Source organism: Cebus imitator, unplaced genomic scaffold, assembly GCF_001604975.1.
Source record: "Cebus imitator isolate Cc_AM_T3 unplaced genomic scaffold, Cebus_imitator-1.0 Scaffold251, whole genome shotgun sequence".
NCBI lineage: Eukaryota > Metazoa > Chordata > Mammalia > Primates > Cebidae > Cebus > Cebus imitator.
The window spans coordinates 2627435-2652888 of record NW_016107566.1 but is presented as its reverse complement, the minus strand read 5'-3'; the positions used below and the strand labels follow the sequence as shown (position 1 = coordinate 2652888).

Genomic DNA, 25454 nt, shown 5'->3' with positions numbered 1-25454 from the left:
TCATTTTTGTTTTGATTTGCATTTCCCCAGTTATTAGTGTTGAGCATCTTTTCATGTGCTCATTGGCCATTTGCATATCATCCTTGGAGAAATGTATATTCAAGTCTTTGCCCATTTTATAATTGTGTTTTGTGTGTGTGTAGAGTTGTAGAAGTTCCTTATATATTCTGGATATTAAAACTTTATCAGATATATGATTTGCAATGGCTAATGGGTACACAGAATAGAAAGAATAAATTAGGCCTACGATTTGATAGCACAACACCGTGATTATTGTCAATAATAACTTAATTGTGCATTTTAAAATAAAAGTGTAATTGGACTATTTGTAACACTATGGATAAATTCTTGAGGGGATGGATACCCCATTCTTCATGATGTGATTATTGCACATTGCATGCCTGCATCAAAACATCTCATGTATCACATAAATATATACGCCTATTATGTACCCACAAAATTTTTTAAAAAGATATCTGATTTGCAGTTATTCTGCCATTCCATGGGTTGTCTTTCACTCTGTTGTTTCCTTTGACATGTAAACATTTTACAATTTGATGTAGTCTCATTTGTCTATTTTTATTTTGTTGCCTGTGTTTTTGTATCATGTTCAAGAAGTTATTGCCAAATCCAATGTCCTGAAGCTTTTCTCCTAGGTTTTCTGCTAGTTTTATAGCTATAACGTTTACATTTAGGTCTTTAATTCATTTTAATTTTGTTTACAGTGTAAAGATCCAACTTCATCAGTCTTTTGCATGTGGATGTCCAGTTTTCTCAACACCATTTGTTGAAAAGCCTGTTCTTTCCCATTGTGTAGTCTCCTAATTTTTTGTGGAAAGTCGTTTGACCATACATGCAAGAGTTTATTTCTGGGTTCTATATTCCGTTCTATTGAACTAAACAGCTATCTTTATGCCACTACTACACCCTCTAAATTGCTGTTGTTTTGTATTATGTTTGGAGATCAGGAAGCGTGAAGCCCCTAATTTGTTCTTTTTAAAGATTGTTTGGCTATTTGGAGTCTCTTTGGATTCTGTATGAATTTTAGAATGTTTTCTTCTATTTATGTAAAAAAAAGTCATTGCGATTCTGACAGAGATTGCAATGAATCTGTAGACCACTTTGTGTGGTATGGCCATTTTAACAATATTAAGATTTGGCTGGGCACGGTGACTCACACCTGTAATCTCAGCACTTTGGGAGGCTGAGGCGGCCAGATAACAAAGTCAGAAACTCAAGACCAGCCTGGCCAACATGGTGAAACCCCATCCCTACTAAAAATACAAAAATTAGGCATGGTGGCACATGCCTGTAATCCCAGCTACTCCGGAGGCTGAGGCAGGAGAACTGCTTGAACCAAGAAGGCAGAGGTTGCAGTAAGCCGAGATCATGCCACTGCACTCCAGCCTGGGCAAAAGACCAAGGTTCTGTCTCAAAAACAACAAAGAAAACAATAACAACAACAAAAAAATATTAAGTCTTCCAATCTACAAGCATGGAATGTTTTTCCATTTGTACTTTCATTGATTTCTTTTAGCAACGTTTTGTAGTTTTCAGTGTACAAGTCTTTCACCTCTTTATTACTAAGCATTGTATTCTATTCGATGCTTTTGCAGATAAAATTATTTTCTTAAATTCTTTTTCAGATTTGTCATTGTTAGTTCATGAAAACCTACTAATTTTGTGTTGATTTTGTATTTTGCAACTTTACTATATTGTCACCGATTTTTTGTGAAATCTTTAGAGTTTTCTAGATATAAAATCATGTCATCTGCCAAAAGAGTTAATTGTACTTTGTCTTTCTAATTTTGATGCCTTTTAATTTTTTTTCTTGCTTAATCGTTCTGACTAGAACTTCCAGTACCATGTTAAATAGTTGCTGTGAGAGTGGACGTCCTTGCTTTGTTTCTGAACTTAGACAAAAAGCTTTCAGACTTTCATTGTTGAGTGTGATGTTAGTTATGGACTTTTCATATGTGGTTTTTATTATGTTGAGGTAGTTTCCTCTATTCCTAGTTTGTTGTCTGTTTTTCATGAAAAGATGATGAATTTTGTCAAATAATCCATCCTTGCATTCCAGATATAATTCCTTCTTGGTCATGGTGTATGATACTTTTTTTTTAACATGCTGTTGAATTCAGTTTGCTAGTATTTTGTTTAGAATTTTTGCATCAGTATTCATCAAGGATATTGTTCCATAGTTTCCTTGATGTGTTTTGATGGTTTTGGTACAAGGGTAATTTTGGCCTCATAAAATTAGTTTGAAATTCCTGCCTCTTTAATTCTTCCAAAGAATCTGAGGATTACTGTTAATTTTTCTTTACAACTTTTTAAAGGCAATGTCTCATTCTGTCACCCAGGTTGGAGTGCAATGGCATGATCATAGCTCACTGTAGCCTTAATCTAGCAAGCTCAAGCAATCCTCCCATATCAGCCCACTAAATAGCTAGAACCACAGGCACAGATGCCACCACACCTGGCTAATATTTAATTTTGTTTTTTGTTTTGTTTTGTAGAGATGAAGGTCTCACCATATTGCTCAGGCTGCTCTCAAACTCCTGGGCTGAAGTGATCCTCCCGCCTCAAACTCCAAAAGTTCTGGAATTACAGACATGAGCCACCATGCCCAGCCCTGTTTTCTTTAAATGTTTAATAGAATCCTTCAGTAAAGCCGTCTGGTCCTCAGCTTTTCTTTTTGAGAGGTTTTTGATTACTGCCTGCCTCATTCTCCTTACTAGTTATAGGTCTGTTCAGATTTTTAATTTATTCATGACTCACTCTTGGTAGATTTGTTTCTAAAAATTATCCACTTCTTCTAGTTTAGCCAATTTGTTGGTGTGCAATTGTTCATAGTACTTAGTCTTTCATAATTAATTTTATTTACATGACATTGGTTGTAGTTTTCCCTTTTTTATTTCTAATTTTAGCTAATTGATTCCTCTTTTTTTCTTAGTCTAGCTAAGGGTTTGTAAATTTTCTCGATCTTTCCAAAAACTAACTCTTGGTATAACTAATTTTTTTCTCTTTCTATTATCTATTATTTCTACTTTAGTCTTGTTTTCTTCCTTTTGCTAACCTTGGGTTTTATTTAGTTTTCTTTTTCTAATTCCTGAGGTGTAAGGTTAAGTTGTTGATTTAACATCTTTTTTTAATATAAGTATTTATCACTAAAAATTTCCCTTTTAGTAGTAATTTTGCTGCATCCCATAACTTTTGGTCTAATTTGTTTTGGTTTGGCTCCAGACACTTTCTAAATTTTGTGATTTCTTCTTTGGCCCATTGGTTGCTTAAGAGTATATTGTTTCATATCCACATATTTGTGAACATTCACATTTTCCTTCTGCTGTTGATTGCTGGTTTCATTCTGTTGTGGTAGGAGAGGACACTTTGCATAATTTCAATATTCTTAAATCTGTTGACTTGTTTTATGGCCAAACATTAGTCTATATTGAAGAATGCTCCATCTGCATTTGAGAATACGCATTGTACTGTTGCTGGGCAAAGTATTCTATATATATCTTTTAGTTCCAATTGGTCTACAGTGTTCAAGTTTTCTGTTTCCTTGTTGCTTTTCTACCTGTTTTGTCTACAACTGAAAGTGGGATATTGAAGTATCCAAAAACCGTTGTGTTCCTATTTCTTTCTTAAGTTCTGTATTTTCCTCATATATTTGATAGATATAATGTAAGATACATATATATTATTTTCTTTGCCTCTTGTGATAGTTTTTGTCTTAAAGTCTACGTTTTCTGATATAAGTATCCCTACTCTTTCTATATTCTTAATTGCATGGAATATATGTTTCTACCATTTCATTTTTATCCTGTCATTTTTTTTTCTTTTTGCTTCTTTGCTTTGGTAATATCAAAAGTCATGCCTTGAAAATTTGCTGATGGTTTCTTGTGCTTGGTTAAGTCTGCTGTTGATTCCCTCTAGTGAATTTTTCAATTCAGCTATTATATTTTTTCAGTCCCACAATTTGTCTGGTTCTTCATACTTTCTCTTTGTTGATATTTTCATTTTGTTTGTGTACTTTTCCTGATTTCATTTAGTTGTCTAAATGAACATTCTTATAATGAACATTCTTATAATGGCAATTTTTACTTCTTTGGTAATTAATATTTCTACATTTATGGAGGGTTGGTTTCTGGATATTTATTCATTTAAATGTGTCACGTTTCTTTGTCTTATTTTTTATTGAGATTTTGCCATTTGAAGAATCAGCCACCTCTCCCACATTTTATGATCTAGGTTCATATAATAAGAACTTTCTTCACTCAGTCCAGATATAACTTCTAAAGATATCTCAAATCTTTCCTGAAAATGTGCCCTCTCCGGTCTTGTGAGTGTAATCTCGTAATTGAAGAGGTTTGTCAGTTTCTACCCTGATGTCTGTCTTCCATAGTATGGCAACTCTGGTGCTATAATCAACCTTAGTGCTGAAGGTCCACCTAGTTCTGTGGTACCATAGATTTTGGTGTACTTTGTTTTCAGAGACCACCCCCCACCACCACAGGGTAGGTCATAGTTCTGTCAGTGTTTGCATTCAAGCATGATAAATACTGGCCCCTCTGGTAAATCTCACTGAAAGTCAAAACACTGGACCACATTCTACTCCTTTCCCTCTCCAGAAAGAAAACAGGAGCTGTGAATTTGCTCCCAATTAGGCCACATGATGCTGGGGGTAGGGGTTCTGGTGATAGTGCCACAAATCTTTCTATTGGGCTTCAATTTGGTGCATGTATTACTAAATCCACATTTCCGTGAGTGAAGAAAGGTCTAGAGATTCCTATTCTGCCATCTTGTTGATTTCACCCATGCTTTTTTGGTCATTTGTCTTGTAGGATTCTGAATTTCCCCTTTGCTTTTTTCACTTTCATCACCCACAACAAAAGGCCACCTCCCAGTTCAACTCTTTTCTCCCAGAAGTAACGCTTTTCCAAAACTGCCATCTCAAGTCTACGTGATTTTAAGTCATTCTCCGTTAGTCAATACTTTTATATACCAGGGTATTCTTACAGTATTTTCACACCTGGGATGGACATTGTTAGCTCACCCTCAGGCCCTCTGCTCTCCTTTCTCTTGCATCGTTTTCCAGCCCCTCAAAACACCCCTTCTTTTCCAAAGGCTTATAGCAAGAGCTAAAAACATAATTGCTGGAATTTGATGTCCATATATATTTATTTTTATTAACAGGTAATTTGAAAGTTGTAGTGTTCTCTGGTTGCTGAAGGTGTCAGTCATGTGTGGTTTCATTTGTGTTTTGTTATTTTTCTATATAGTTTGTACAGGATGTGTAGAGATTTTGGTGACTTCCATTATCCTTAGGATACTAGGCTCCAAAGTTTTCTTCCTCAGCCAACTCATCTTAGGTACCTTCCATGATATAACACTAAAAGATAGTAGTGTGGCAGGAAAAAGTCTCTAGACTGTCACCACATACAATTTTCACTTTGTAGCAGTGCTGTTGGACATGCTCAACTTCATAAATTTGGTGATCAAATAAAGCCCAATTCATATGGGCAACTCAATGTACTTGGTATCCCATAATATTAAGGCCTAATAACCGGCTAATAGTTATTTCTCAAAAGCAGACTAATTCTTTGCCTAAGACAACATAGCTTTGCATCAAATCCTAGAGGCCTTCACTGTGATTTTCCTTCCAGATTGAACATGCTTCATATCCAGACATCATAGCTAGTGAAAGACATTTCAAATATATTGGACTCACTGACTCAAAAGCAGTGAAGTTCATAGCTCTTTGTAGTGCTATTATCTGAAAGTTTTTGCCCTGGGTTTCTACTTGAAATCCACTAACTTCTGGTGAGTCAGTAAAGAGATCCAGTGCAGCTTTTCCTAATGTGTTTGTTCAGATTATTGTTCACTAGAGCTAGCTCTTCGTTTTGTTTCTGAGAACAATTATGTATCTTTTTACTTAAAATTATTCATTACACTGTCTGAAAGTAAAAGAGACGTCACAGTGTGATCTTATGTACTTCTCTCATAATTGTTTTTTGCATATCCTTCCAGAAATCTGTATGCAAATATAAGCACATACAAATGTTCTTTTCCTCTACCAAAACAGGGAACACTGCATTATACACACATTCCTAAATAACCCTTGCTCTTTTTCACTTAACATTCTCTTTCTCTATCAGGAATAAAGAGTAATTCTCTTCTGTATGGCTTCTTAGTATGTACTGATATATTCTTAACCAGTCCTCTAATGATGGATAGCTTTATACATATATCATTTTCACATACACACATCCAAGTATATCCCAAAACTACTGGACCAAAAGGCTTGTAATTTTGGACAACAGCTGTCGAGTTGCTTCCTATATGAATATCATTTTTTAATCCCAATGGCAACGTATGAGAATACTTGTTTCTTTACAGGCTTGCCAAAAGTTTATCAAACTGAATTTCTGCCAATCTGAACTTTTCATCTGCATTTAGCATGACATAAGCCATCATTTTAATGGTTTGAGGGCCATTTGGCATCTGCCTATTCAGACATTTCATCCACTTTTTTCATGGGTGGTTACTTTTTCTGATATCTAGAAATATTAAGAGATCAGCCCTTTGTAAAACAACATTCAAGTATTGTTCATTTATCATTTGACATTTCTGGTACTTCCTTACCATGCAGACTTTTCTTTTTAAATTGAATTTAGCAATTTTTTCTATTATGCTTTCTACATGTTGTGATCTTAAAGAAGTCTTTCTCTCCCTAAAATCATAAACAAACTAGGGAAGAATGATAGGGTTAATTAAACTTTCTGCATACCTTCTAATCTTTCTGCTTACAAGAGACTTTAAACAAGACAGGTCCTAGCTCCATCATAATAGGTCATAAACTTCCACATTTTAGCCATGATTCTTCGCATGATATTGCACATAAAATTTGATAAAGTCTGTCTTTAGAACTGTTTCCCTGACTAATGAGATCATATGGCTAAGACTTATGAATACCTTGTGATCATCCAAGGAAGCCCTCATTTGGAGCAAATGCCTTATACAGCTTATTCTGTAAGAATTAAAGCAGCAAAATAATTGGTGGCTATGTTCACAACTCAAAATTTTATTCCATATGAAGATTACCTGCTCATCCAGAACATCACAGAAAGGGATAGTGTTTCATATGAATGTACTGATTTCTGTATTTCCAATTAAAGGGAGTAGGGATGAAAAACTACAAAGTACTATATAACTATACCCATGTTATATCACACACTCCATCTGAATGTCTTCCATTTGCCAGGCGTTTTACTGTTAATGTTAAAAGGAATGTGTATTACCACTTTACAGAAGTGAAAAGTATGGCTAACATTAAAAACTGTGTCCAAGTTCAAAGGGCTGTTTCTTAATGGAGTGGGATTTGACTAACAAAGCTTATATGCTTCTCGTCAAATCACCATGGATCTCCAAATGCAATGTGTGGTTGGTAAGCTCAATTGTTTTTCTTGAAAGTGAAAAAGCTATGTGGAAACTTGCAATTATTGTGACGGGCTATTTCAAATATTTCTATGAAAAACAAGTGTGTCTTCTTTTTCTTCTTCCTTGGAGTCTGAGTAACCTCTGTATTCCAAAGTTATTACCAGTCATCAACAAAATAAACACTCATTGTATGCTTGCTGAGTGATATGCACCTGTCAGCCACATGTCTGGCAATTAAGAGCAAAATCTATGCAATTCAAACGGTTGAGTCAGGAGAAAAATACTTAAGCACAGTGTCTATGCCCATTTAAGTTAGAAAATCTAAGGCAGTAAACTGGAAGGTAAGTATTGCATGATTTATATGGACTATTATTTAAAGGTTGAAAAAAACTAACATTAATTTCCATAACTTCTGCTTGAAACTCAGGCTGAGAAAGAAAATATTTGCAAATATTTCAAATTGTTTACAAATCCTATGCCCCATACAGCTCCACAATTAGTTAACAAAGGTTTCCTGAGTTGTCTCAGATATTATAAAACTTATCATTAGAAATCATTACAAATGTATACTAAAATATTTAAGTCAAAATGACTTGAACTCATTAATTATTCATAAGTGAAAGGCGGAAACTTCAGTGGGTTTATTAGCGAAGTATTTCTATTAATCCCTGAAAATAAGTTTTACAAAACAATCATTTCTTCTAAAAAAAACAAAATGGGACACATTTGCAGAACATGCAGGTTTGTTACATAGGTATATGTGTGCCATCGTGGTTTGCTGCACTTACTGACCTGTTCACTAAGATCCCTCTCCTCACCCACCAACCCTCAAAAGGCCTTGATGTGTGTTTCCCTGTGTCCATGTGTTCTCAATGTTCAGCTCCAACTCATGAGAGAGAACATGTGGTGGTTTCCTGTTCCTGTGTTAGTTTGCTGAGGATGATGGCTTCCAGCTTCATCCATGTCCCTGCTAAGGACATGATCTCATTCGTTTTTACAGCTTCACAGTATTCCATAGTGTATATGTATCACATTTTCTTCATCCAGTCTATCATTGATGGGCATTTGGGTTGGTTTCATGTATTTGCTATTGCAAATAGTGCTGCAATAAACATATGTGTGCGTATGTCTTTAAGGCAGAATGATTTACATTCCTTTGGGTATATAAAAAAATTTTCTTTCTTCATCATCCTTGACTTGAGTCTCAGGAAGGCACTGAGCCTATTATTGTATAACTAGTAAGTGAAATTGTTCTCAAGAAAAGCTCAAAGTGATTGTGAAAGCTAAAGTTTTTGTCATTCTAATAAAAACACAATTATTAGAAGCATCATATATTTAATGTCAAAAAAATTGAATTCAAATACAAAAATTAACACATGATTTCAACATTAAAAACCCGTAACACTTGTTATTAAAACAATACAAAGAATACCAAAAACACAAATAAAGTTTAACTATAAAATCCTTAAATACATTAACAGCAAAATTATAATTTGTGTCTAACAATGAAAATATCTACAGTTATTTTCAAGGACCACAATGGTAGACTGCTTTTTCTTTAATACTGCACAAAATTTGTATCTTAATCTTTTTGTCTCATCATTTCTTTCTACATAATGGTTAGATGCTTCTGGTCATATAATTGTTCTAATCTCCAATACAGATAGTGATCCTTGGTAATCAAATCTACTATAACCATTGTCTTCAAGTGCTTTAATATTTGTGAGACGCTATTTAGCAAATTACGCAAAAAATTAACTTAAAATGACTAGGTTCTATTGCCCACTTAGGAATTAGAAGAAAATCCCAAAAGTTTAAAAAGAATAGTAGTTTGCTGTACTTTTATCAAGAAACCACTAACTTTTTAAACTTTGCATTTTTATATATTCTACAACTCCATGTTTTTCTGAATTATAGCTGTTAGGTACTTTTGAATAAATATATTTTTAAAACCAAATGTGCAAACCCGATTCTAAAATGAAACAGTATTTTAATTTGCAAGTTTTCATACTACAAATTTACACAAATTTTCATACTAATGTTTACAATATTTTCTTCAGAAGAATGAGGCCTGATTGGAGATATATAGTCGTTGTCCAACATGGCTGCCATTAGCAAGTGATATTGTTGCTGACAAGGGATAGCTTGGATAAGAATAAGGCCTTGAAGTATAAAGAGGCACGCTGGGAGTCCCAGAAGAGAGGGTAGCACTAACAGGGGAAAGACTATTTATTGAGCTGCGACGGAAATTGTAGTCTGTAAATAAATACATGAACAATTATGCTGCACATCTTTATGGACATAAATTTAATTCAAAGAGACAAAGCATTAAAACAATAATCACATTTTAACATAATGTTCTAACATTGGAAATCTTGATGATACTATATTGCTGGTTAAAGATTATTTCAGCATTCACTGCACTGCAAATCCTGATAGTTTTGTCAGTCAGCGTTAACTTTCCTTATACTGACACAATATTTCAGAGATCTTACCAGAGTAAATTATTGGATATCTACTGTTTCTTGGGGTTTTGATTATAAAAAAAGAGAACCTCTGATTTCTCTTGCTCTACCAAGAAGCTTCTTTTAAATTTGGTTCTAAGGTGTAGCCCATGAAGAAAAGATAAAAAAACAGTGAATTCATATTTGCTTTTTTTTTTTTTTGAAGCTGTATTAAGCAACAAACCAGAAGAAATATGCACCCCTGGACTGCAAAAACATTTGGTATAAACTAGCTGGCCAATATTTCATTATTTGAATATTATTACAAACATTTATCTAACTCAACATACTGATTTAACATTAAAAGTCCTACTGGTATGATAAAACAGTAAAATGAATCATCCTTATTAAATGAACTTCAAAAAACCATTATCAACTTATAGTACAGAAAAATATCCAAAATTAAACCAATTAAAAAATAATTACACTTGAAATACTGCTGTTTCACAATAAACATTCATCTTATGCACCAATAATATCCTGCTTCATTAACTGCAATATTTATATGTATGTATATTACAGACCAAATTTTTAAATCCTGTACCTTCCAAAAACTCAACTATGCTCTTTAGTGCAAAATAAGCTAAGGGTGTGACAATAAAATCATTATTCAGAAACATTATGGTGTTTCTAGGAATGGAAGAAAAGAAATTAGGTCATCTAATGTACAGGTAAGGTTTTTTTTTTCTATAATACTGTCCTGATACTATAAATGATGCCTAAACCATAGGTGCATTAACTTAATGTTGTCATGGGACTTAATGTTTAGCCAACAGGAATGAGATCAACTGCAGGAGAATAAGCTCAAGCAACATCAGAAAGGACCTAGTTCAGAGAAAAAAAAAAAAAGGAAAAATGAAAATCAGTTTAATATAGGTTGAATTTCCAGCATTATAAAACTCTAATTAAAATAATTTTATAACCTTTTTATTTTTATGAATGGTACCATAAGATCAACAAAGCAATTTGTTCCAGGAAGACATAAATAGATTTAAAGTAACTAGTTCCCATTTTCAGTATTTTGAAAAAGAATGAGAAATTACTTTGATACCATTTACTTTTCTAATATCCAAGATAGGATGACTCTAATACTACACAATTTTTTTTCTTTATTTTTCTTTCTTTCTTTCTTTGGAGACAGTGTTTCGCTCTTGTTGCCTAGGCTAGAGTGCAATGGTGCGGTCTCAGCTCACAGCAACCTCTGCCTCCTGGGTTCAAAAGATTCTTTTTTCAGCCTCCCAAGTAGCTGGGATTACAGGAACCCACCATTATACCTGGTTAATTTTTGTATTTTTAGTAGAGACGGGGTTTCACCATGTTGGCCAGGCTGGTCTCCAACTCCTGACCTCAGGTGAATCACCCACCTTGGCCTTCCAAAGTGCTGGGATTACAGGCATGAGCCACCATGGCTGATGTTTTCTTTTTTCTTTTTTAAAGAATCTACTTCACCTGAAGGGTTTGGTACTGAGTAAAAACAGTAACGTTAGTGGGTCTCATGTATTCCCAAATTAACTGCTTTATAAAAAAGCCTGGATTATTTCCTTCTGAAAATAATTATGCAAATGCAGTCAATTCCTTATTAGCCATTTATCTATAATACACCTAGCTCTTCCAATTTTAACACTGTGGTAATCAACAATACAATTTAGAAGAACAGGTTACTGCAAACAGGGAAATGTAGTTTTCAAAGAGAAATCACTTTTCTTTTGAGTTTACATCCACTCAAGAGGTAATACTGCCTATTCATGAAATGTTGACGCTGAAGGTATCTTCAGGTAATGCAGCCTATTCATGAAATATGGACACAGAAGGTATTTTCATGGAAAAATTTCAGAAAGTGGCTAGCCAAGCAGTTGGCTACTAGCAAATTGCTTAGCTTATCTGCATTCCTGATAGTGCCCACTGTAAACCTTGAACTTAAGCCCTTAAAGATATACACTGATCAACCGAGTACTGCATATTTTTAAGGCGATTAAATATAAAATTAAAAGTTGACTATGACTTTATTCATGTAGGATAAATCTAAAGAAAAAAAAAATCCCTCACAAATACTACAAAGATTAGGAAACAAAAGGTTTCAGAAGTTTGTAAAATTTTACAAGCATTTCGAAAATAAATTTTATTACTAAAATCACTAAGAATCTAAATATATTCAGGAAGACATCTAGCTGGTTAGAAAATACGATAAAAACCAAACTTCAATGAATGAAATGTAAGCTGAAAATGCTTAATCAGTGGGATGAACCTAAAAGTACAATGTTTTCCTTGGATTTATTATAACATATAATTTTCATATAGGAAATAAAAAGCAGAAATCCTCACTTACTTTTAGAAAATAATAAATTAATAAATGAGTTAAAATTCCTAGCATATACTTACTTGCCCACCCCTGGTTTTTCTTCCCAATGAACATCCTTATCTCTTCAATCCCACTGTTTCTGCCTCAGACTGGGATCTGTACTTCAGATCCCTTCTTAAGGAATGATACAGAGCCGATTTCAGAATGTGTTTTACACTGTTACTCAACTGCCTTAACACTTTGAATACTGACATACAATTTACAAAAGATAAAATGCATACATCCCATGTTAATTTCAATGAGTTTTGATAACTGTATAAATCTACATAATTGACACCCCAAACAAGATATAAAACATATCGCCCAATCCAGAAGTTTCCTGTGCCCTTTTCCAAACAACAGATCTTTACTTGGAGACAATCACCTTCTGATTTCTATTCCAATAGATTAGTTTTGCCTGTTCTTAGATTTCATGTAATATGTATTAAGTATTTTTATATCTACAATCTTTCTCTCAACATAATTTCAAGTACATTTGAATTTTTAATTTTTACCAGTAAAAACTTAATTACAAAAAGAGGAGGCTTCTCAAAATAATAAAAGCTATTTATGACAAACCAACAGCCAATATCATGTTGAATGGGAAAAATTGGAAGCATTCCCCTTGAAATCTGGCATGAGACAAGGATGCCCTCTCTCACCACTCCTATATAATATAGTATTGGAAGTTCTAGACAGAGCAATCAGGCAAGAAAAAGAAATAAAGTGTATTCTATTAGGAAAGGAAGAAGTCAAACTGTCTGTATTCGCAGATGACATGACTGTGTATTTAAAAGACCCCATCGTCTCAGCCCAAAATCTCCTGAAACTGATAAGCAACTTCAGCAAAGTCTCAGGATACAAAATCAATGTGCAAAAATCACAAGCATTCCTATACACCAATAACAGACTTAAAGAGAGCCACATCAAGAATGAACTGCCATTCACAATTGCTACAAAGAGAATAAAATACCTTGGAATACAACTAACAAAGAACGTAAAGGACCTCTTCAAGGAGAAGTACAAATCACTGCTCAATGAAATAAGAGAGGACACAAACAGATGGAGAAACATTCCATGCTCATGGTTAGGAAGAATCAATATCGTGAAAATGGCCATACTGCCCAAATTAATTTATAGATTCAACACTATCCCCCATCAAGCTACCAAAGACCTTCTTCACAGAACTGGAAAAAAACACCTTAAACTTCATATAGAACCAAAAGAGAGCCCGCATAGCCAAGTCAATTCTAAGCAAAATGAACAAAGCTGAAGGCATCACATTACCAGACTTCAAACAATACTACAAGGCTACAGAAATCAAAACAGCATGGTACGGGTACCAAAACAGAGATACAGACCAATGGAACAGAACAGATGCCTCAGCGGCAACACAACATATCTACAACCATCTGATCTTTGACAAACCTGACAGAAACAGGCAATGGGGAAAGGATTCCAATAAACGGTGTTGGGAAAACTGGCTAGCCATGTGCAGAAAGCAGAAACTGAACCCCTTCCTGACACCTTAGACTAAAATTAACTCCAGATGGATTAAAGACTTAAACATAAGACCTAACACCACAAAAACCCTAGAAGAAAATCTAGGCAAAACCATTCAGGACATAGGTATAGGCAAGGACTTCATGACCAAAACACCAAAAGCATTGGCAACAAAAGCCAAAATAAACAAATGGGACCTAATCAAACTCCACAGCTTCTGCATGGCAAAAGAAACAATCATTAGAGTGAATCGGCAACCCAAAGAATGGGAAAAAATTTTTGCAATCTACCCATCTGACAAAGGGCTAATATCCAAAATCTACAAAGAACTAAAACAGATTTATAAGAAAAAAACAAGCCCATTCAAAAGTGGGCAAAGGATATGAACAGACACTTCACAAAAGACATACATGAGGCCAACAAACATATGAAAAAATGCTCATCATCACTGGTCATTAGAGAAATGCAAATCAAAACTACATTGAGATGCCATCTCACGCCAGTTAGAATGGCGATCATTAAAAAATCTGGAGACAACAGATGCTGGAGAGGATGTGAAGAAATAGGAACACTTTTACACTGTTGGTGGGAGTGTAAATTAGTTCAACCATTGTGGAAGACAGTGTGGCAATTCCTCAAGGACCTAGAAATAGAAATTACATTTGACCCAGCAATCCCATTACTGGGTATATATACAAAGGATTATAAATCATTCTGCTATAAGGACACATGTACACCAATGTTCATTGCAGTACTGTTTACAATAGCAAAGACCTGGAACCAACCCAAATGCCCATCGATGATAGACTGGACAGGGAAAATGTGGCACATATACACCATAGAATACTATGCAGCCATCAAAAACGATGAGTTCGTGTCCTTTGTAGGGACACAGTTGAACCTGGGAACCATCATTCTCAGCAAACTGACACAAGAACAGAAAATCAAACACCGCATGTTCTCACTCATAGGTAGGTGTTGAAGAATGAGAACACATGGACACAGGGAGGGGAGCATCACACACTGGGGTCTGTCAGGGGGAAATAGGGGAGGGACAGCGGGGGGTGGGGAGCTGGGGAGAGATAGCATGGGGAGAAACACTAGATACAGGTGATGGGGAGGAAAGCAGCAAATCATACTGCCATGTGTGTACCTATGCAACAATCTTGCATGTTCTTTACATGTACCCCAAAACCTACAATGCAATTTTAAAAAAAAAGAGGAGACTTATATACAAAATAAAAATGTTTTTTTTTTTTTCCCATTCACCAAGAGAATCCAATGACATCTTGCCTTGCGAACTTGAAACGCAAATAGATTGCTTTGGTAAAATTATTCCAGAAAGGTAATCCAGATATATCTCTCTATATATAATTTCTAAGATTCATTCATGTTGTGTATTTCAGTAGTTTCTTCCATTTTATGGTTGAGCATTATTTGATTGTATGAATATAATTCAATCTCATTAACTATTCACTCACTAATGAATATCTGAGTTGGTTTTATTACTAATAAAGCTGCTATGAACATTTTTATAGGAACCTTTCGGTGGATATATGTGTTCATTTCTTTTGGGTCAATATCTGAGAATGCCATTGCTAGGTCCTAGGATAGATGACCCATACTGCTTAAGAGTTCTCCAGTATGTCCACTTTATATTCACACCAATAAAATATGAGCCCTCCAGTTGCTCTATATCCTAACATTTGTTATTTCCAGCAATTTTAATCATACCTATTGTGGTGAATGTAAAATTGTATCTCACAGTGGTTTTAATTCTGATTTCTCTTATGACTAATAACATGTTTACTGCCCATTTAAATATCTTTGGTAAAGTATCTGTTTAAGGCTCTTGCTTATTTTTATTGGCTTTGTCTTTTTCTTGTTGATACTGATAGTTTTTGAGTAGTCAAATTCTCTCATTCCAAATCACAAACCAGGAGTAGGTTGAGACCTTATTAAACTCTGAATCAAATGACTTATTTCACTGATGAATGACAGAGACAAAAGCTAAATAGACAAAAGAAAAATTAAATTCAGGCCTTCCGATTCCTAGGAAAATATTATTTCCACTTGCTTAAGCTTTCTTGCTCTGGCAATATTCTCAAGCATGTTTGAGAGAAACTGTCTGAAGAGGTTATTACAGGGCAGGAGGCAGAACTAAAGCAGACAGTGCTGTTCTCTAAGCTGTTTTTCACTTGCACTGCCCATTCCCATACCTCCCATTTCAACTCATGCAGCTCTGCATTCCTTGTTTTATACACTAAACTTTTACTTAAGAAAAGGTTGTTTTGTGGAAAAAAAGGGAAAAACTACTCTGATATAATGGATTATAGAAAATCTGATCAAATGTTATCCTAATTTCATATTTACATATGGAATATAAATATTTTCATAGAACAAATTTGATGTATACAAAAAGTAGCACATAAGCTTAACCTTACATGGCAATTGATATCAAGCAGTAATGGCTAATAGGATTTCTAGATTTATTGTGTCTGGAATAAACAAGAAAGTGAGTGATGACTTATGCCACATCTGACACAGGAGCAAGAGTAGAGACTGGCAATACATAATCCACATACTTGTCAGGCCTGTTTGTGTAGCAACTATAATTTGGTCTACCACCTTTCTGTATTCAGCACAAAGACAGTCTGGTAGTGAATAATACCAGTATGTTTCTCAATAAAAATGTGAACAGTGGATAGATATATTGCTTCACTCAATATATTTCTTGTTTTGTCTCTAATTCATCTTATACATCTTGACCAATTATCACTAATTCTTAGCTGCTTTTCTGTCTTAAAGATGAAAAAAAAACACTTGAGACTTTATACAGTGAGATAAAATTTTGGCTCATATTAATTTTGACTCCCTTTTTGTTTCTGACTATATTCTTTAGACTAATTTTTAATTTTAAAAATGTATTCCTCATAATTGGTTTCTTCTTCTCTGTTAGCTACATGAGTTCTACCACCACTTCCATTCAACTTTTTAATATATATATTTTTAAGTGTACAACTTTAATCACATGTACAACACTACTATAAAACTCCAAAATATTTTCATCATTCTAAAAAGAAACTGTATCTATCAGCAGTCACTCCCATTCTCTCTTCTCCCAGCCCCAGCAACTACTAGCCTTTATATTTCTATAGACTTGCCTTTTCTAGACTTTATGTATAAATTTACGTGGTCTTTTAGAACTGACTTCATAACATAATGCTTTCAGGGCTCACACATGTTGTAGCATGTATCAGAACTTCATCCCTTTTAAAGGCTGAATAATATATCATCATAGCTAGATTACATATTGTTTATCCATTCATCAGTTGATACGTATTTGGGTTGTTTCAACCTTTTGGCTATTACGAATAATGCTGCTAAGGAATAACATGTACAAGTGTTTGTGTGAACACATGTTTTCGAGTCTCTTTAGTAAGTATCTAGGAATGAAACTGCTGAGTCATATAGTAATTCCCAGGTTAACTTTTTGGGAAATTGCTCAACTGTTTTCCAAGGTAGCTAAGACTATAACATTTTACATTCCCACCAGTATTAAAAAAGAAACACCTGATCTTTTCATCTATGAAATATGTTTATCAGACCTTTAACATATTTTAAGCATTTCTTTAGATTCCTATGGGATCTGTATTGAAATTTTAAAAAAATCCTTATCGTGCCATTTTATTAATATTTCAATTTATAACATTCAATAACCATAACTGAAAGAACTATCTCAATAACTTAGTTTCACTGAAACACTAAATTTTATCTGCAAAACAATCCTTTTTTTCTTTTAGCTGTACTACTAAACATTCCCAGAACATAAAATATGGCTGGGTTCAGAGATTAAAATGTCATATAAGTATAAATAATATTTATCATTTATTTTGTACTTTCTATCCTAGTACAGAAAATCAAGAGCTAACTAAGCAGAGGAAATATTGACAGAAATAAAATTTCTTTAAAATGAAGTTCTAAATTATCTAAAGATTACAATTTAAACCTTCAGAAGCAAGGGTTTGAAATTCTAGAAATTGCAAACTGATCTAGAGTGGCTGCCTGAGAAAGAGAATGAAAGTAAGAATGGGTTACAGTGGTGCATGGGGCAACTTTTGGGGGTGATGGAAATGTTTGTTTTCCTAATTGTGGTATCATTTAACATAAGTATACATAAATCAAAATGAACCAAATTGCACACTTTAAATATAAGCATTTTGTTGCATTTTATTTATACCTCAATAAAGTCAAAAACATAATAAAAAGAAATAGCCGGGTGCGGTGGCTCACGCCTGTAATCCCAGCACTTTGGGAGGCCGAAGCAGGTGGATCACGAGGTCAAGAGATCGAGACCATCCTGGTCAACATAGTGAAACCCCGTCTCTACTAAAAATACAAAAAATCAGCTGGGCATGGTGGCGCATGCCTGTAATCCCAGCTACTCAGGAGGCTGAGGCAGGAGAATTGCCTGAACCCAGGAGGCAGAGGTTGCGGTGAGCCGAGATCGCGCCATTGCACTCCAGCCTGGGCAACAAGAGCGAAACTCTGTCTCAAAAAAAAAACAAACAAAAAACAAACAAACAAAAAACAAACAAACGAACAAACAAAAAACCAATAAAAAGAAATAAAACTCTGTGTGTCTTTGGGTTAGCTTCAGTGTTTCTGAAACTACATCCCATACAATTTAAGTGCAAGAATTCTTCAAAACAAGCACCCTACAGCCAAATAATTTCAAGAAAAATTTAGAACAGATAGGCTTACAAGTTAAACAGATTGCTACCTCAATTACCTAGGATGCTAGTATGCACTATGATTTTCCAAAGGGAGTATTTAGTATACAGATTTTCCCAAACCTGTTTGACCTTAGAAGCAGTTATTTCACTGAATTTTGAAAATCAGGGAAGAAATCTTAATGAAGTTAACACATAATGGGAAAACATTAAAAATAAATCAGAATAAAATCTTCAAATATTAAAACACAGCAATTACAAGCTCACGTGCCTTCAGAGTCAAGGCAACACACTAACAAAAAGAACACAAAGAGTGTCCAGAATAAAACATATTTATTTGTACTGAAATTAAGTCTAGTTGCTTTCCTTTAAAAGACAAAAACAAAAACAAAAAAACAAACATACCATACCTAGAGCTTCTAGTTTGCTACCTTTGTATTAAAAGAGTTATGTCAAATTCCTTTTAATGCTCCTTTCTAGGCCATTTGGAAATTGAGTAACAGAACAGCAGCCTTTGAGAGAAAAAATTACGATCAGACCTGCAGCAATCTAGGTAGGCTTCAGTATAGGTTTAAAAAAAAAGTTGTAGCTTACTAAATAACCCATGTGGGCAAAAGAGAAAAGCCTTAGAAAATCCAGCAATTCTTTTTAAGCTTTATTTCTATAAGCAAAATCAGTCCTCGTAATTCAAATTTTGAATTATAAAAAGCTATAAGGAGTTCTAAGACTAGTATCACTTATTTGAATTTTTATGCTAAAATTAAGATCTGTAAAAATAAAATTTTAAGTCTCAAGTATAAAAGCATTTCTCTTTGAATCTGAGGAACAGAATATATTAATTGTAATAGCCAATATTTATCACTTATTAAACGATAAAAATAACCATATGAGATTAGTACAACTGAATCCATATAACAGACTTATAAGTATTATTATTATCCCCTTTGTCAATGAGGAATTGAGGCACAAAAAGGTCAAGAAACTTACTCAAGGACACAGACATATTACATGAATTGTACCCTAGAAAGCCTAACATTCTTTTGCCTCTACATGTAAAAAAAAAGACTTTGGAAACTAATAATCTTGACTCAAATAAACAAGCTATCTTTTAACTTCCTACTAAAACTTATCTTTCTCAAGAAGTATTTTGCTGAATAAACTAAACACTAAGTCATAGTAAATATAGCTTTTATTCCAAATTGTTTCAGTAACATTTTGGTTTAAGCTTGAAAAACAAGAAAGTCCTATATTCAGATACTTTTGAGAAATACTTGAATAATCTATAAAGAACACACTAACTCCAAATATATCTAATTTATAACACTGTTTACTATCTTGGTGGTTTTCAAGGTATACTAGCATGTTAAATGTTTTGAGAAGACCTGAAATACAGAAACCAGTTTAACTTTTTAAAACATTTGCTTCATGAGTCTATAATTAACAAGGCTATTATAAACAAAATACTTCACAAAGTTTCATTATAAAGAACAATTTATAACCAATTTTCTGAAAATTAAATATATTACTTAATATTCCTAAGAGACTTTTACCAAATAAACTCTTACCTGTTTATTTTCTCCAAATTCTTCTACACAGGTCCAGGCTGAAGAGATTGTGTTCCCTGTCTGTAAGCAGTGAAGACAGAAAATAATTGAGTCTTTAGATTGATGTTATCCCTATCTTGGAAGTGCATGGAATCCTTGATAATTTTAGTTAAAAACCTTTTGATCAGTAAATAAAAAAAACAAATTTAGAGAAAAAGAAGTGAGTAGCAAATAGTTATTTCCGGAATTCCACAAAGATGAACAAAGAGAAGAGTATTTTGATATTTGAATGAAAATTATGAGTAATATATCATCAGAAAAAAATTTTACCTTTTTAAACAAATTATTATCTTTCTAAATATCACTTCCCTGCTAAGATAAAGAAAAGACTTTAAAAATCAATGAGATCACCCAATTTCTGTTAGGCAGAAAGCCAAAGAATCCAAGCAAATTTGGGAAACAGAAATGCTGTATAAGGTATAGTTATTTTACATATGAAACACCATTTTCTTGCTGTGTTGAAAAAAATAGATGGCCAAAATAATGCTAAATTTAAATCTTTCTTCCTCACAGCTAAATTTTATCTACTTGAAACCTAATTTAGTCATATATAGTACAATTGTGAGCATCCATCTATTTTAGTGGTTATCTCTTCATATGCCTTAAAGCTTTCTGTTATGAATATATATCAAAATCTATGCTAAGAAATTGTGTTTAAAAGTATATAAGCAATGAAAAATTTCTGATAACCTATAGAAAACCAGATTTTAAAATAACCACCTAAAGATTGTAATTCAGTATAAAGATAGTCACAATATCTTCTGCTTACATGATGAACTAGGTGACATTAATAAACCTTCTCGGTGAGTACTAGAAAATGTAAGAAATTATTAATAACAAAAAGGTATGTTGGCAATCACTGAGAACAACCAAGACAGTGACAAGTTATGGGGCTGTGATCTCAGACAAGAAGAAAACCAAAGGTATGTATACCTCTCTGGGAGGTGCACTTCCCCTGGAAGTGTTGGCCTATTCCCAAAAGGTCCCTCTCAGGACGTAAGGGAAGGTGCCCAGAGACCAATTCTGAATCTAGGAGGACTAAAACTACAACTAGGGAGCTACTAACAAGACATGACTGGAACTAAGTAAAAATGAACCACAAACAGACAAACTTTAACAGAGACTAAATTTAACTTTGAATCTTCTCAATTCCTGCCTAGATTAAAGCAATCTGGGATTGTCAGTCCTTTGGCCACCTTTCTGAAGGCAAAATAAATCTTCTATGAATAAATACAACATCATGCTAGCCTTCAAACTGTCTCTACAATTTTACATACAGAATATCTGGTATTGAGTAAAAAAATAAGCAGTCATACAAGGAGGTAAATCAGTATCACCTAAAACCAACAGAAACAGCAGACAACAGTAACAGATCTACAGGGTATTTAGATAATTAAATTTCAGAACTTAGTATTAAAATAACAATGCCTAATACACTCAAGAAAATAAAAGACTAAAATTTTTGGAAGAAAACAGAAATCATAAAAGAGACTCAAATGGAATTCTAGAACTGAGAAACAAATCTAAGTGAATGGTTCTTATGATAAAATCTTTTAAATTTTTACTGATGAAAAAATTCACAAACCAAAAGACAGGTAAGAAAATACACAGACTGAAAATACAAAAGGATGAACAATACAGAAGAAATATAATAAATATACAGGTTATAGTAAAAAGGTTTAACATGTGTAGCTGGCTACCATAAAGAAAGAAGAGAGAAAATAAACAAAAGCAATATTTGAAAATGGAATAACTTAGAACTTCCTAATACAAACGAAAAATATTAATCTAGACTTCAGAAGTGGTAAAAGTACCAAGCAAGATGAAAACTAAGAAGACTACACAAAAGTCAGGTCCATAATAGTAAAACTTCTGAAAATCACAGATAAAAAATATATACTAACAGTAGCTGAGTACAGGGAATGATGACACAATTCATGTTCAAAGGAGTAACAAGTTGATAAACAACATATTTCCCAAGAGAAACAATAGAAGCTAAAGGACAATGGAATCATAACAGCAAAGGGCTGAAGTAAAATAACTGCTGGTCTATCAAAAATACCCTTTCAAATGGCAGGTGAACTAAAAATACATTCAGATAAACAAAAATTGAGATAATCTGTCAAGAGCATATCCACACAAAAGAATATATGAATGAATATTCTTTAGGTAGAATAAACAATTCAAGTGGAAGCTCAGAGATGGAAGAAATAGAGGGCAAAGGAAATGATAAGGGTATAAATCAATATCAATGTATATTAAGTCTAAAAACAATTATAACTAGGTATTTTTATATTAGGTATTGTAAGGTTTTAAATGTATAAGGTTTAAAATATTTATAAGTACCAATGACATTACATAAATTGTAAAACAAATCAAAATGTATAAGTTCCCTGCATTGTCTAGGATGTGATAAAATAATATTAGACTTCAGTAGATTAGGAATGCATAATGGCGTCTATAGAGTAATGACTAAGAGATTAAAGACTGTATAACTAATACAGCTAAAGAAAATAAATTCAAAATAAACACTTTATGTAAAAAAAAGAAATGAGAAAAGTGATACAGAACAAGCAGAGAAAATAGAATGCAAATGGCAAGATGAGAGACTTAATCCCAAGCATATTGTTGAGGACATTAAATGTATATTTAGAAATTAATACTGAAGTTTCAAGAAGAAATCAAAACATAAAACAGAAAATATTTTTAAACAAATCATAAAAATAAATCATATCAAAAAAGCTCAGTGGCTCACACCTGTAATCCCAGCACTTTGGGAGGCCAAGGTGAGTGTATCACTTAAGGTCAGGAGTTCAAGATCAGCCTGGCCAACATGATGAAACCCTGTCTCTACTAAAAACACAAAAATTAGCCAAGTGTGGTGGTATATATCTGTAATCCTAGGTACTTGAGAGGGCGAGACAGGAGAATTGCTTTAACCCAGAAGGCAGAGGTTGCAGTGAGCCGAGATTATGCCACTGCACTCCAGTCTGGGTGACAGAGTGAGACTCTATCTCAAAAAATAAAATAAAATAAAAGTAAAGCAAAATGTATGGGATGCAGCTCTAACCATACTTAGGAGAGATATTTGTAGCCTTAAAGGGGCTAAGAACTCTAAGACGGCCTCTTAAATAGTATTCCACATATTCAAAAAGATAAAACACCAATTTTATATAAATTCTTCCAAAGAACAGTGAAATTGAAAACATTTCCCAACTATTTTTATGAGTAAATGTATGGGCCAATCTCACTAATGAACACAGATGTAAAAATCCTAAAGAAAATATCAATATATTTTAGCAATATATAAAAAGTGTAATGTACCATGACCAAATTGAGTTTACTTTGAAAATATAAGATTGATGTAACATTCAAATACCTCAAACAATGCAACTTGTTGCATTAAAAGAATAAAAGACAAAAATGATGTAATTACCTAACTAGAATCAGAAAAGTTTTTGACAAAATTCAATTCCCATTCATGATAAAAACTCTTACAAAGCAGAATAAAAGAGTATCTTAAGTGATAAAGGGCTTCTGTAATAAAAGCTACGACACACATCATATCTTTATGGACAAATATTCAAAGTTTATAAGGATGGTTTCTATCATCATTTGTATTCGATGCTGAAAAGGCAGTTCTAGCCCGTGCAGTAAGGCAAGAGAAAAAAGAAACACACGCAGTAAGGCAAGAGAAAAAAGAAACATATAAAGGATGAAAAGGAAGAAAAAGATCTTTACATTCAGTTGATAAAAGTGTATGCAGAAAAATTACTGTAGAGTAAAACTATCTGACACCTATCGTAGTTTTATCCAATATATTAAGAAAAAAATTGTTTTCACATAAAGCAGGAACAATTAGAAAACAAAATTATTTTTTATGACATTATGGATAAACACTAGGTATATACCTGAATAAAGACGTAGATAAATTACTGAATTAGTACATTTTTTAAAAGCCTAGGTAAATGGAAAGATGTATCATGATCATGGTTTAGAAGACCCAATACTATAAAAATGTTATTAGTTATCAAATTGATCTATAGATTCAATTCAATTCTAATTAAAATCTAGTTAGGATTCTGGTTTGAGGTATAAAGTTACAAGCGGATTCTAAAATTCATATGGAAATTCAAGGGCTGAGAAAAGTCGAGATAATTGTAAAGAAGAAAAAATAAATGAGAAAATATATCATAAAGTTTCAGAATTAAAACAGTAGGGTATTGGTACAAAAACAAACAGATCAATGAAATAGAATGTTAATATCCAGAATAAGTCATATATGTATGTGCATACTGGAAGGGAGCATACATACGTTTATGAATGATTTATGTATGATTTATGATTTATGTTAAGGTAGCACTGGAGAGTCATGGGAAAATGGCAGAATTCAAAAAATGGTGTTAAGTGAATATTAATATGGGGGGGAACTCTGATACTTTGTATTGTCACTAAATTTAGATGATAAAAATTTTCTAAAAGACAATATAGAAAATATTTCATGACCCTGAGGTGAAAAAAGGTTTTCTCATCAGGATGCAAATGGCACTAACTTTAAAATTGATCAATTGAGTATTAAAATTAAGAAGTTCTGTTTTTCAAAAATAACTGCATAAACAGGTAAGTCATAGAATAGAACAGGTATTTAAAAAATATAGTCAATAAAGGACTTGTATATCAAGTAATAAAATTAAAAAAAAAAAGAGAAAGCAATAGAAGCAGCAAGACTTGAACAAGAAAGATACTTCAACAATACATTACTCTGTAATGTCCTATAATAACTTATGATCAATATCATAAGTTACCATCATATAAAAATTACAATTACAGTAAGGAATATATACCAATCAGAATATACAAAATTTAAAAGACTGATACCTAAGTGTTGGCAGGAATGTGGAACTGGAACTTTCATTTACTGCTAGTAAAGTGTAAATCAGTATACTCACTTTGGAAAACTATTTGGCCCTATTTACTAAAGTTTAAAAAATATGAGTGACCACTTTCACTCCTATATATTCAACAGGAATGTGTACAAATGAGCACCAAAAGCACTATGTCAAAGAGAGCATCATTATTCAAACAGCCCCAAACTGATAGTTACTTATATTTTCACCAGCAAAGACAGCAAGTTATTAATATTCCGATGAAATACTTGCATCATCAATGAGAGCAAATGAACAGTACTGCTACACAAACAGGAAACGGTATAAATCAATCTCACAAACATAATGTTAAAAGAAGCCAGACAAGATGATATAAAATGTTATATAAGTTTCAAAATACATAAAATAAGTCAGACGAGTGCTTCCTTTGGCAGGAAGGAAAGTAA

The 25454-nt window shown here is 33.3% G+C and overlaps 1 protein-coding gene across 3 annotated transcripts in view; it reads right to left on the bottom strand.

The window, feature by feature from the left end:
• Positions 1-8758: 8758 nt before the first annotated feature.
• Positions 8759-25454, bottom strand: part of RBM46 (RNA binding motif protein 46) — a 60157-nt gene continuing 43461 nt past the window's right edge. Inside the window, exons 5-6 of one of the 3 annotated variants that reach the window (XM_037727967.1) lie at positions 20084-20143; positions 10439-10769 (exon numbers count right to left, since the gene is read on the bottom strand). In XM_037727967.1, coding sequence (XP_037583895.1) covers positions 20088-20143 — 56 coding nt within the window. In that variant the 3' untranslated portion in view covers positions 10439-10769; positions 20084-20087. Of the gene's footprint in view, positions 9697-10299; positions 10770-20083; positions 20144-25454 lie in introns of those variants that run through there. The other 2 variants (XM_017498796.2, XM_037727968.1) reach the window with 2 other exon arrangements.